At 54.1% G+C, this 11,896-nt stretch overlaps 1 protein-coding gene across 3 annotated transcripts in view; it reads left to right on the top strand.

Moving 5' to 3' along the window:
• The first annotated feature begins 2,033 nt into the window (after positions 1–2,033).
• Positions 2,034–11,896, top strand: part of LRRC20 (leucine rich repeat containing 20) — an 86,271-nt gene continuing 76,408 nt past the window's right edge. For 2 of the 3 annotated variants that reach the window (XM_040485264.1, XM_040485263.1), the window contains exons 1-2: positions 2,034–2,118; positions 7,676–7,820. In XM_040485264.1, the coding sequence (XP_040341198.1) occupies positions 7,739–7,820 (82 nt within the window). In that variant the 5' untranslated portion in view covers positions 2,034–2,118; positions 7,676–7,738. The remainder of the gene's footprint in view (positions 2,119–7,675; positions 7,821–11,896) is intronic. The other variant, XM_040485266.1, reaches the window with a different exon arrangement.

Raw genomic sequence — 11,896 nt, 5'->3', positions numbered from 1 at the left:
AGCACTTACCGTGTGCCAAGCTCTGGTTGATTTGAAATCAGGCAGAGTCTTGGGAGAAAAGACTGGTGCAGAGATGGTAGAGTAATGGGCATGGCGCAGTAAGTACAGAAGACGTGGTGTTTGAGCTGGGCAGGAGTCTTGCCCATGTAGAGTTGGAGGGTCCAGGATGAAACTCCTGGGAGATGGGACTGAGTATGATAAGGCACGAATATGGGATGCCTTAGGCTGGGACCATCAGCCAATGGCATTTACTGAGACCTTACTATGTGCACAGAAGCACCGCACTGGCAATCTCAGATCTGTGTATGGCCTGGCAGGGAAGAGTAGACATCCACGTGTGGAAATCGGCCAGAGATGTAAGGCTGGTGGCTTTTTTTTTAAAGTAAGCTTTATGATGATACCCAACATAGGACTAGAATTCCTGACCCCAAGATTAAGAGATGCATAGTCTACCGACTGAGCCAGCCAGGTGCCCTGTAAGGGTGGTTTTAAGTGAAACAAGTGGCAGGGTCTGCTTTGTCCAGAGTAGTGAGGATCTTGGCTTGGGCAGAACAGGACTTGATCCAATTATTATTTGTATCTTGTACCTGGTATGTATGTGGCAGGGATAGAGTGATGACGAGTTTGGGGAAAGACTTCCATAGACAGTCTTCCTGAGAAGGAGTCAGAAAACATGGCCACTCAGGCATCCACCTGAGTGGTAACCCCTTGAAGGCGGGTCTGTGTCTGTTTGCTCTTGACATACCCTGAAACACAGGATCCTGCATACACAAGGCATTCAGGTTGAAAGACTTTCCTTGGAGGCATTTCTCCTCCCCTTCCCTTTATTCCTACTCATCCATTGTATTCGTTTCCAAATTGCCACAAACTGTGTGACTTAAATATGTTTTCTCATAGTTCTGGAGGCTTGAAGTCCAAAATCAAGATGTCTGCAGAGTTACTTCCTTTCTTGCTTCTTCCTACCTTCGGGTCCTTGCCCACACAGTCCTTGGGGTTCCTTAGCTTCTAGGCACATCACTCCCATCTCTGCCTCTGTATTCACATGCCCTTCCCCCTGTGTGTCTCTGTCTCTTCCTATCAGAACACCACTCACACCCTACTCCAGTATGATTTTATCTTACCTAGTATCTGCAATGATCCAAATAAGGTCACTTTCTGAGGTACTGGGGGTTAAGACTTCAAGATACCTCTTTTTGGGAAGACAATTCAACGCGTAACATCCATCAAGACCCAGGGGAATGTGTGTTCCTTATCTGACTGCCCCAGTCCCCGGAGGCCGAGTTAAATGTTATTTCTTCAGAACTCCTACATATTTAATACACGCCTTCAGAGCATTTGACATGTTGATCATTGCCATGGGTTGAGTCAGGAGCCTCGCTTCTTTGGTCGTCTCCATAGTGCCTTGTAAAGGGTATATGGTGAGTCCTCCATAAATAAAGACCTGTGAAGCAGCCACCTTTCCCTGAGCTGTCATGCTCAGCGCTGCCCGGAACATTTCCTGTATTAATCCTCACAGTGACCCCTGTAAAGTATTTATGTATTTTAATTCCTACTGTATAGAGGAGAATGCTGGAATTTAGAAAGGTGAGATAACTTAGTGCAGCCACAATTGTCTCTAACAACCTGAATGGGCAGCTGAAGTCATCACGTGAAAAGTTTTCTATCCCCCCATCTTCACGTTTCTCAAAGTGCCCCTGATCTGGCTAATTCAACTCTATTCTGTCGAGAAGAATCTGGAGTCTTATTTATTGATTTCGGGGTCTGTGCGACACGTTCGAACCGTCTACACCCACGTTCGTTGTTTTCCCTCCAGAAGCCGCACACAAAGCGGATCCACCCTGCGGACGAGAGCGCGCGGGCCGCTTTTCCGCGCGCGCCGCTCCTGGGCGCAGCGTGAGGACCGGCTCACTGATTGGCTGCGCGCGACCCGGGCCCGCGGCCTGCTCCCGCCCCGGCATCTATGCCCGCGCGGCGATTGGCCGAGCGGTCGTGCGCGCAGAGCCCGCGGTCCCGCGCTCCGCGCCCCGCCCGCTCCAGCGCGCCGCTGTTGCATGGGGCGCCGCCGGCGGCCGAGGGAGCGTGACTGCGCTGCGCAGGGCGCTAGGAGGCATTGTCGCTGTAAGTGGAGCAGAGAGCGGCCCAGAACGGGTCCCCACGCTTCGTGCCCCGCAAAGTAAATGTAGTCTGAGGCTGAGCGCTGGAGGGCTGGGGGCGAGAGGGAGAGAAGTGCCCCCGTTTCTGCAGCGTCCTCACCCCTCCCCCAGGTCACCGGGTGGAAAGAGCAGCGGTGCATCAGCTGCGGCTTCTGCAGTGCCAAGGGGCCCGGCGACGTGCCGGCTCCTGTTTGCAAGCTGCTGCTGGACCCCGGTTGGCTCGCGGGAGTGGGCGCAGCGGTGGCAGGGAATAGGGAGCCGGGGGAAGCGGTGCCGGGCCTTGGTCCCCGCGGGAGGCGCCCTTGCCGGTGGAAGCTGTTGTGTATTTCGTTCCTGAAGCAGCGTTTTCTGGGCTTGCTTCCGTTCTGAGGGCCTGCAGACGCCTGCCTCGGAGCATGCCTCCTGGCCTCCGGGCAGCGCGGGAGTCCTCGGCCCTCGGCTAGCATCAGCGTTCCCCCACTGCCTGCTTTATTCTCCCAGTCCCCGCCTGCCGCGCGAGCCGGGGGCCGGCGACGAGGACCCATTGGCTGCGGGCGCCGGGGGGTGGGGTAGACGAGTGAGGCGGGCCCCTTGTGCCAGGCGCGGGGACCCTGGCCTGGCCCCGGCGCACACTCCTTGGAGACGCCGTCCCAGGGTACCTGGGTGCCCGGAGCAGAGCGCGCACGGCGCTTCGAACCCCAAGGCTCAAAACCAGGCGCCGGCCCGTCCCGCTCATGCCCCAGCGGACTGCTTTCCCTTGGGTAGAAAAGTGGGTCAACCCTGTCCAGGTCTCGAGGGCTTTTGGGGCTATTTGGATACCATCCAGCCCTCAGCCTCTCACCTTCCCACCTGCTCCCCCGTTTGGCGTGGCCGGAAGGACCCGCAGGAGCCAGCGGTGGGGAAGCTTGCACACATGGCTCAAGAGGCTCGAGTTGCCCTTTGGAGCGGCTGCCAGGCTCTAAAGTTCCCAAGTGACCACACCAGTAACTAAATATAGGAGCAGCTGGTGCGGAAGGGGTGTCGCAGCAGCTCCTTTGCAGGGATCTCAGGGCTCCAGATAAGGTAGTATTCTCACTGGTGATGACAGGAGCCCCAGCAGCGGGCTGCAGTCAGGGTTTAAGCAAAAATCCTCCCTCCTCCAGCCTTGTCTCCAGGTGAAGCTAGGTTATAGATCCAGGAGGGCCTGTTGCCAGCTCCCACAAAGGAAGACAACTTTTCTGGCATTCAGTTTATTATATCCTAACTTACCGTCTGTGCTTGTTCAATCACCGACTCGTCATGCATCAGTGTGGGAAGTGCTTAAGGTTTGCAAAGACCTTTCTAGAAAATTATATCTCATTTTCTTTTCAAAACCCAGCAAGGGAGGTGGAATTTCCGTTTTACAAATGCGGCTGCTCACAAACACTGATAACTTTCCAAACTCTGGTCTTAGGCTGTCCTCAAAAAACTTTCCCTAGCTCACTGCAGAAAAACGGAGGACAGAGTTCTAGGAGGTCCTACAGCTCCCTCCCCCAGCAGTCTGGGGACAGACAAATTGGCTACCTGTTCCCCTCTTTCTCTCATCTCTTTGGGTCCCTTTGCTCAGACCATGTCTCTCTCCCCTTCATGCAGAGGGCACACATGCTCCTTGGGCCTGGCATCATGGCCCTGCCGGCATCTGGCTCATTCTTCCTTTTGTCACTAAGTTTCTCCTAGTCAGGGGAGGCTCATTCTGGCGCATGCCCTGTGTCTGTAACTTGACTCCCCATGTGTGGGCCTTTTAGGAGGTGCCCAGAAGATATTTGCTGGATTTAAACATTTCCTGAGACTATGATGTGCACTCTGAGGAAAGGGGAGCTGGGGGTGTATGGAGAGGAATATGTTGCTGGGGTAGCAGCAGCGAGTATGGCTTTGGACCCTGTGCTCCAGGGTCTCCACAATTTGGAGCACCTGCCTTGAAATTAGCTAAGGCTTCCCTTAGCAGAGGCAGTCCCTTGGGGACACTCTGACTTCCTTCTACCATCACCTCTGCCTGTGGAGTTGGCCAGATGCCTCAAGGAGCCCAGACTTGACCCTGTGGGGCTATCCTGGGGTCCTGTAGGTGGGTTCTGGTTCCGGGAGGTCTCCCTCGCATGCTGATTGCTTCCACTGGCCAACATAACATTTCTTTTGTAGGATTGCAAGAGATTTGGTGGCCAGAATGGTGCTGACATGCAGATTTTGGCTGACTCATGTTGTTTATATAGACAGGGGCCCTGATACCCTGGGGGCAGCCATGCCTAGGGCCCTTTGCATTCAGTTAGAAGTAGGTCCATAGCTCTCTGTGCCACTTATGTGACCCAGAAAGTTTCCTATTTTTCTCAAAAACAGAAACAGGAGCAACTTTATTTTTATCTCTACCTCCTTTTTGGGGTTGTTATATGCTAAATATATCTTCCTTTTTTTTTTTTTTTTTTTTTTTTTTTTGGTCAAAGAGGACTAGTATTGGGTTGGATCTAAAGGGAACAGTCAGTGAAGTTGGACAACCTTGCAGTGCCCTTTTAGGGACCCAGTACTGGCTCCCATCATCCCATCTGGTCTTCCCTCAGTCTGGGCCCGTTGCTCCCATCTTGGGCCTTATGCCATACCTGGCCCTGCCAGGCTCCTATTTCACAGTCCTTTCTGTGCCAGAGGGACAAGCCTTTGTCGTCTGACCTGGGAGAGGGACAATCAGCTGGACTTTATGAAGGAATTCTCCCTTGAGAGGGGAGGGGAGGTGAGGGGAAGGGGGTTTCCTGGCCAGTTAGTGAGGGTGGCGATTTTAGGCAGCAGGAACTTCTTGGAGATCTAGGGTACATCTGTGCTACCCAGAGCATCCTCTGGATTGTACGGGGCCCTTCCTCCTAGTTACCTGTTCTGCCTCCCAGACTTTGCAGGTCACTCCTGTTCCTGCTTTGATGCCCATTCTCCGACCCACACCATAGAGTGTCTTAGCTTGCCACCAGGGGTGAGGTTTTTAATGTGACTGGTTTTCATCAGTGGGCTCAATGGCCTATGGCACCCCCGCCCTGTCCCCACTTTACCTGGTGACAGCTAGTAGAATTGTAAGTATAGGGCCTGGTTGAAAGTAAATCAGCCTAGGGAATCCCACTCAGGGCTAGCACAGACCCTGGGCGGCTTAGAGATCTACCTTCTCTTGCCCTTGTGCCGTGTGGCCAGGATTGCCTCGGTATGTTTCCTAGAAAGCTGTCCCTGAAAATCACAAGTCAGAGCTATGTCCTGTATTTCTGTCCTCTTCATTCATATGCCCGATACCTTAGTGGATGCTCAATACATGTTTGTGATTATTGATGACAAATACTGGAGATAGGGCAAGGAAGGAACGTGGAACAGTAGGAAGACTCCTAGGCTGGGATTAGGAGGCCTAGGTTTCTGTTTGCATTTAGCTCATTTACCTCCCTTCTGGGACCCTCAGTTTTCCCATTCATAGGGGTTAGAGTAAGTCGCCGAGACCCCGACGACATTGCTATGACTCAGGCTTAAGGGATGGTCCTAAGGGCAGCATGGTGGAGGTGTTGGGTTTAGTCTGCCATAGTCACCACTATTCCCCACTGTCCCACCCTGGCCCACCTTACGCAAGTTGCCTACCTAGCCCTCGTAGGCATTTGACTATAGGACCCTTCTCATTTAGACAGTGCCTTAGATTTATTATAAGAATCCACTGGCTTGTATGTAGATCTGAAACCCAAATGGTGGCTGTTCATCATCATCATCACCACCGAAGTATACTCACTAGGCATCTGTATTCAGCATGTGGTATAAAATGCAGGGGGAGAGCACAGTGTAGATCTGCTCCCTGTCTCAAGCTGCACACAGGCTGACTGGGGAGACAAATATGTATACTGTAAAATGCTCACAAACAACCCAAGTGGCTTGTGCTAAGACCTTAAGTGCTGCTGAAACTCAGAGGGAGGAGAAAGCACTGAGGGCCGAGGCAATCAGGGAGGACTTCCTGGAGGTGGAGAGGGAGATTCTAGTCATTCCTCAAAGATGAGTTCCACCGAGTTGTTTGTTCAAAGTCACATGGGTATGAAACTGGGATTAGAGGCCAGTGTCATGTCTGCATGTGTCCTGTTTTATCCTCTTTGTAAGTTGTTCAGACCTACATGTCCTGGGCCCTGGGCCCAGGAAAGATGTATGTATTTCTGTTCAGTCCTCATATGAATCCAGTGAGGTGGGTGTTACTAAGATCTCCTTCTCAGATGAAGAAACTACAGCTGAGAGTAGTTAGGAATCTTTCCCAGGGCTTCTGAACTAATAAATGGCAGAGTTGGGCACTAGACCTGTCTTCAAAAAACGGTCTTTTTCCGCTGCACTGGGTGTCTCAAACCTTCAGTGTCAGCCTCCTTGGTGAGATGCACCCGTACACGGAATTCACCCCTGTCACTCAGTGGAAGGGGGGCTTGGCCAGCCCCAGCTCAGCCTTGCCTGCCCTTCCTGTGTAGCTGAGCACATAGGGCCTTTTTCATGGTCTCTGTTAGCAACTCCGAGCACTACCTTCACCCCCTTCTCTCTGTCCTCACATGCTTCTGCCTCTGACCCTCAGGGCGAGTTCATTGAGCAACCTAGCTGTCTTTGAAGCTGGGAATGGGCACTGACCTTGGCCTCAAGTTCATTCTGTCCCTGGGGTGCTGCTGCCGGTGTTGGGGGCAACTTTTGTAAAGAGGTGAGCACTGGATGTGGAGCTGAGCTGGCCAGATTGTTGCCATTTACTCTGTTTGACCTTGGCCAGGTCATCTGGTCCCTCTCTATGCCTCAGTTTCCTTCTCTGTAATAAACAGGGAGTTGGAGACCTGTCTAGTTTGCTCCTTCATGTCTTTGCCACCTAAGAATTTTGACTGTGTTCCACAACCTTCTTTAAGCCTTTTCTCCCCCAGTGATCCAATTTCCCTTCTCTTGTTTCCTCACCCCACCCCCTCTTTTTCCTTCTGGCTCTGGCGAATAAGCTCTGCACCAGGCTGATCATCAGGTCTGCTGGCTAAAGCCGTATAAAACCGTAGCCTTCCCTCCATGTTGACAGGTGGGAAGGGAACTCTTAGAGGCCACAGACCAATCAGACTGAGCTCTGACTGGTCAGACCGGCTGCACTTGCCTCTGTGTCCCCACTCCCCAGCAAGCAAGAGGGACCCCGCAGAGGTACCGGGTGAGGTGAACTGGGAGCTAGGGGACCTGTCCTGGTGGTTGTGGACAGGGCACCAGCCCAGAGCTGTGCTCCGCCTCCTCCCCTCTGCTCCACCTGTTAAATGACTCACAGGCAGCACATACCTGCGCCCTCACACCCGTCTGGCCACTGTTTCAGGCGCTTGCCCTGTGTCCGGTGAGGTCACACATCGGCTGCTCCGAAGGCCGAGCTGCATGTGGCCTGGTCTCTGGGCCTCTCGGGAGGAAGTGAGTGGCCTGGGCCGTTCCCTGCAGGCTTCCTGCAGCTTGGGTCCCACGGGAGGGTGGATTCAGGGATGGGTCCCTGGCTGGAGGGGTTGGGGGGGGGGGTGGGCGGGCGCTTCATGGCCCTGTGTCTTCCCCAGGCACAGGCCCCCTTGTGAGCAGCAGACCGGCCTGGTGGCCGGCAGCAGGACCCCCTCGCCTGCATGCTGAAGAAGATGGGTGAGGCCGTGGCCAGAGTTGCAAGGAAGGTCAACGAGACCGTGGAGAGCGGCTCTGATACCCTGGGTGAGTGAGGGCACCCTGTAGGCGGTGTGCGAAATCAATTTAGATGTGAAATCGAAAGAGAAGAGCAAAGAGACCGTGTCCGTGTGCGCCCTCATCACGAGGAGAAGCGTGCCGGGGAATCTCATTGCGGTCGTTGTTCAGTTTGTGTATACCAGGCCGCAGTGCGAGACTTATCATGGCCGCAGACAAAGAGGTTTGAAAAACACTACGTGAGGGCTCCCGCTTGCTGGGAGCCGATCTGCCTGCCCTTGCACTGCCGCTGACTCTGAGTGCGTTATGTGCCCTTGACCCAGGTGACAATAACTGGCACCGCCGAGTAGCCCCGTGTACCAGGCCCTGTGCAGGTGCCTCATGAGTGGTGCCGTATTGACTCTGCACAGTGGCCTTGTGATAGAGCGGGCACTCGCCAAGCATGACCAGCCTTGGTCTTCAGATGAGGACGTGAGGGTCGAAGGCAAAGTGGGCTTTTCCCAGGTCCCTCAGCCTGCAGGCCCCTTTTCACGCCACCGTTTTACCTCAGTTGTGTCTTATGTATTTTTTGCTTTGACTTGGTCATAGCATTTTAGGCCAGACAGTTATGCCAAGACTTCAAGCATCTAAGCAAACTGTCCTATGTGATTGAATTCAGATATTTATTGCCTATTTGCGTGTACAAGGATTGTGTGCATGTGCATGTGTGTGTATGTGTGTGTGTCTCCCGCTGGCATATGTGTGCCCCCTTAGAGCCACTGACATGTTGTGAGAACCCAGAGGAGGGGAGCACACTCCTGCCTTGGGGATGACTGCATACACAGAGTGGGATTTGAGTTGGGCCTTTGGCACCCAGAGATGAATTCACAGGTAGGTCGTGATATCTGTGCCCGTGCGTGTCTGTGTCTCTCCAAGGAGCGTTTCCATGGAGGTTATTGGCCGACCAACAGCCCAGGGACTGGGAAGATAGAGTATTTCTGTGCGCAGCCTTTGGTCCGGCGTGTCTGAGGCTCCCGGACAGGGCGGGGTAGCCCGGAAAGTGGAGGGTCACTCGGCCCTCAAGGTGAGCTAGGTCACTGCCTCTTTCAGGAAGCCTTCAGCCCTACACCATCCACCCCTGGCTCCCTTCTTCCTCTGTAGCAGTCATGCAGTGTCCCTAGAGGGCAGGGACTTTTGTCCCTGTGCCGCCAGAGCCAGAGCCATGCCAGACGCCTTGTGCGCACATAGCGTTTGCTAAACTGAGCTGAAGGGGGAGAGACATCATCTGTGGCAGACGGTCTTGCGAGTTGTCGTCGGTTTTGGAGGCAAGGTTCTGGGGGAGCCTTCAGCTGGTGAGCTGACGGCCATAGGCCCTCAGGAAAAGCAGCCTGGATTGCTGTGCTGGCTGCTAAGGCGGTTGTACTTAGCCTGGTGTTCAAGACTCGCCACCTCTCATATGGCCTGGATTGGAATCCCCAGTCTACCACCAAATAGCCCAATACCCCAGCAGGCTGCTTAACCTCTGATTTAAGCTGGTTTTCTTCATGGATGTAACGGGGGTGTTAACTGTGCCCACCTCGTCAAGGGAGTTCAGGGGAATGGGGGGTCTGTAAGGTGTTGCCTTCAGGTAGTTCAGTGAGTCTCTGAGGGCTAGGGGCAGGGCCTAAGTCCCTCTCGGCCACAAACACGCCTCCTGCAGCCGTCAGCCGGCCACCAAGCTGGGTGTCTTCACGCTGTCTTCAGATGGGGAGTTCGGTGCAAATCAGCAAGTCTCTGCAGTGAATAACCTACCCCTGCCTTAAAATGCTGCTGGGGAGAGGGACACGCGTGCAGCTCACCCTCTTCCAGATGCGTCATGGGAGCAAGGATGGAGGGGCGGCAGAGGCGGGAGGACAAAATTCTGACTTCCTGGAGTCGGTGTTGTTAGCGAAAGGACTTTGGGAGGCTGATGTCCCAGGCAGCGCTGGAATCTCATGCATGGCAGCACCACAGAGTTGCCCCCGTGGCATGGAGGAGCCGGGGGGACGGTGCCCTGCAGCTGAGGAGCCTGGAAGGCCACATGGAGTCTCGACTTAAATGTCTGTGGACCAGAGACTGCAAATGCAGTTCTCTGTGCAGGCCAGGTGTGGATTTCTGTGAAGAGTGGCCGCCCTGCAGGGGTGCGGTGCACAGGGCGTCTAGAGTGGGGTGTGCTGTGACCAGCCCCTTTGCACTGCCTGGCGCCGTGTCCGTTAAAAACCCCGAGGCAGGCGTCTGCTGCCCTGCCTGGCTGCTATGGTACTGGGATCGAAACCCTGAGTGTCCGACCCCAGAGGCCCGGAACTTTCCCTGCCACGCCGTGTTGGGGTGGGGACCTGGGCAGTTGCTGGTCCCCGGCGTTGTGCACGCTGTAAAGCTTTAGTCATCTTGGGAGGGGAGTCGAACCTTTCAGCCTTGGCTGTCTTGACTGGAGCTCCAGACTTTCACGGGGAGATGACTGTGTCTTTAAAGTTAGGGCAGACTGAGGGAGGCTGGTTTATTACCTTTTTGGTGCCCAGTGAAGAAGCAAAATGTCAGACCAGGCCACTGTGGGCACCTGCAACCCGGGCCCTTTGGCAAGTGGAGCTCATTGGGCTCCTGCGGTCTGAGGGGTCTGGGGTCTAAGCTGTCCGTATGTACTGATCATCCGCTGTGTGCAGGGTGCTGGGGGGCTCCCAAGGGTTCTGTGCAGTAGAGTCGTGGAGTCCCAGCCCACCACTGTGGGACAGAGAGCAGCGAGTGACACAAGGGCTCCATGCTGGCCCTGGTCAGACACACACCGCAGGTGGTTGGAGTTCACAGGTGGGAGATGTTGCCAGGTGTTGAAGGCATCCAGGAAGGCTTTCTGGAAGAGGTGGGAATGGAAGTAGGTCTTGAAAGATGCGTGAAGGAACCCAGTGTGCTTCTCATGTAAAACAGCAAACAACCTGAAACAGCCTAAAAAACCAGCAGCGGATAATCACTTTAATAAATTTTGTTACAGCTGTACAATGCAATTTATGTAGCTGTTAAAAGTGGTGCATGAAATTTCATTACATGCTTGAATGAAGACTGGCAAATATTTCCGTATAAGATGACTTGGAAAAAAGCAAGGATCCCAAACGGTACAGACAGATACCAGTTATGTTAAATGTGTGTATACTGGAAAAAATTGAAAGGAAATAAAACGAGACACAAAATGGATGTTAGAAAATACTATTGTGCATTTTCAGAACGTTCTGTGATACACATATTACTCTTTTAAGTAGCGAAGATAGATTTCAGGGAGAGGACCACCCCCTTCCCCAAAACAGATGAGAGTTATGGAGGTAGCTCCTTGTGTAAGCCCTGGGGTGTGGAATGGGCTTCTCTGGCTTCTCCCTTCTGCTGGGTTCCGCTCCCTACCTCCCCATGCGCAGGTCTGGGGTGCAGCCCTAGAATGGCTGCTCAGAAGCCGCAGGTGTATCTCTGCAGAGTGGAAGGTCCCAGTAGAGACCCGGCTGGGAGAGCTCAGTTACAGGTTCTCACCTTACCCGGGTAGGTCACCCTGGAAAGCTCCGCACACGCTCGGCCAGGCGCCTGTGGCTGCCCTCCGCAGCCAGGCTCGCTCCTGCAACCTGAGCTGGGGTTCCCAGCCCTTGTCTCCCCACTGCAGGCCTCTTCATCCTCCGAGAAGTGGGTTCCTTTCCCTCTGGCCCCTGGTCTGCCCCTCAGCTTGAGTTGAAGCCACTTTTCTCCAGCCCCTCACCTCTCCTCAGCATTTTCTATTGAGCTTGTGCAGAGTCAGGAACTCAGACTTTCCTCTCCATCCACTCCTTGTGTCCTCAGGTTAGTTCTTTCTCTTGGTAAAGGCTTCATGCACATCTGGGCTTCCTGGGTCCTTGAACCCCTGGGGGCCTCTGTCTGACCTCACTGTTCCCTCTGGCCAGTAGACTGGCAGGCCTCGATGCCCTGCACCCCACTTCTCTCCAGGGGAGAGAATCCCAGGCCTTTGGGGATGACTTTTAAAAACTGATCCTCATTGCCAAGGAACGGGGCTTGGAAAGGCCCGGCAGAGTGTGGGAAGGGAGGGCATGGCCGGCTGGGACAGAGGCCTGACAGAGCTGGCGGGAAGGAGTGTCCAGCACGAG

The sequence above is a fragment of the Herpailurus yagouaroundi genome, unplaced genomic scaffold (genome assembly GCF_014898765.1).
Source record: "Herpailurus yagouaroundi ecotype Mexico unplaced genomic scaffold, PumYag 163, whole genome shotgun sequence".
Taxonomy (NCBI): domain Eukaryota; kingdom Metazoa; phylum Chordata; class Mammalia; order Carnivora; family Felidae; genus Herpailurus; species Herpailurus yagouaroundi.
The sequence above is the reverse complement of the archived record's forward strand: the minus strand, read 5'-3'. Positions and strand labels throughout refer to the sequence as shown.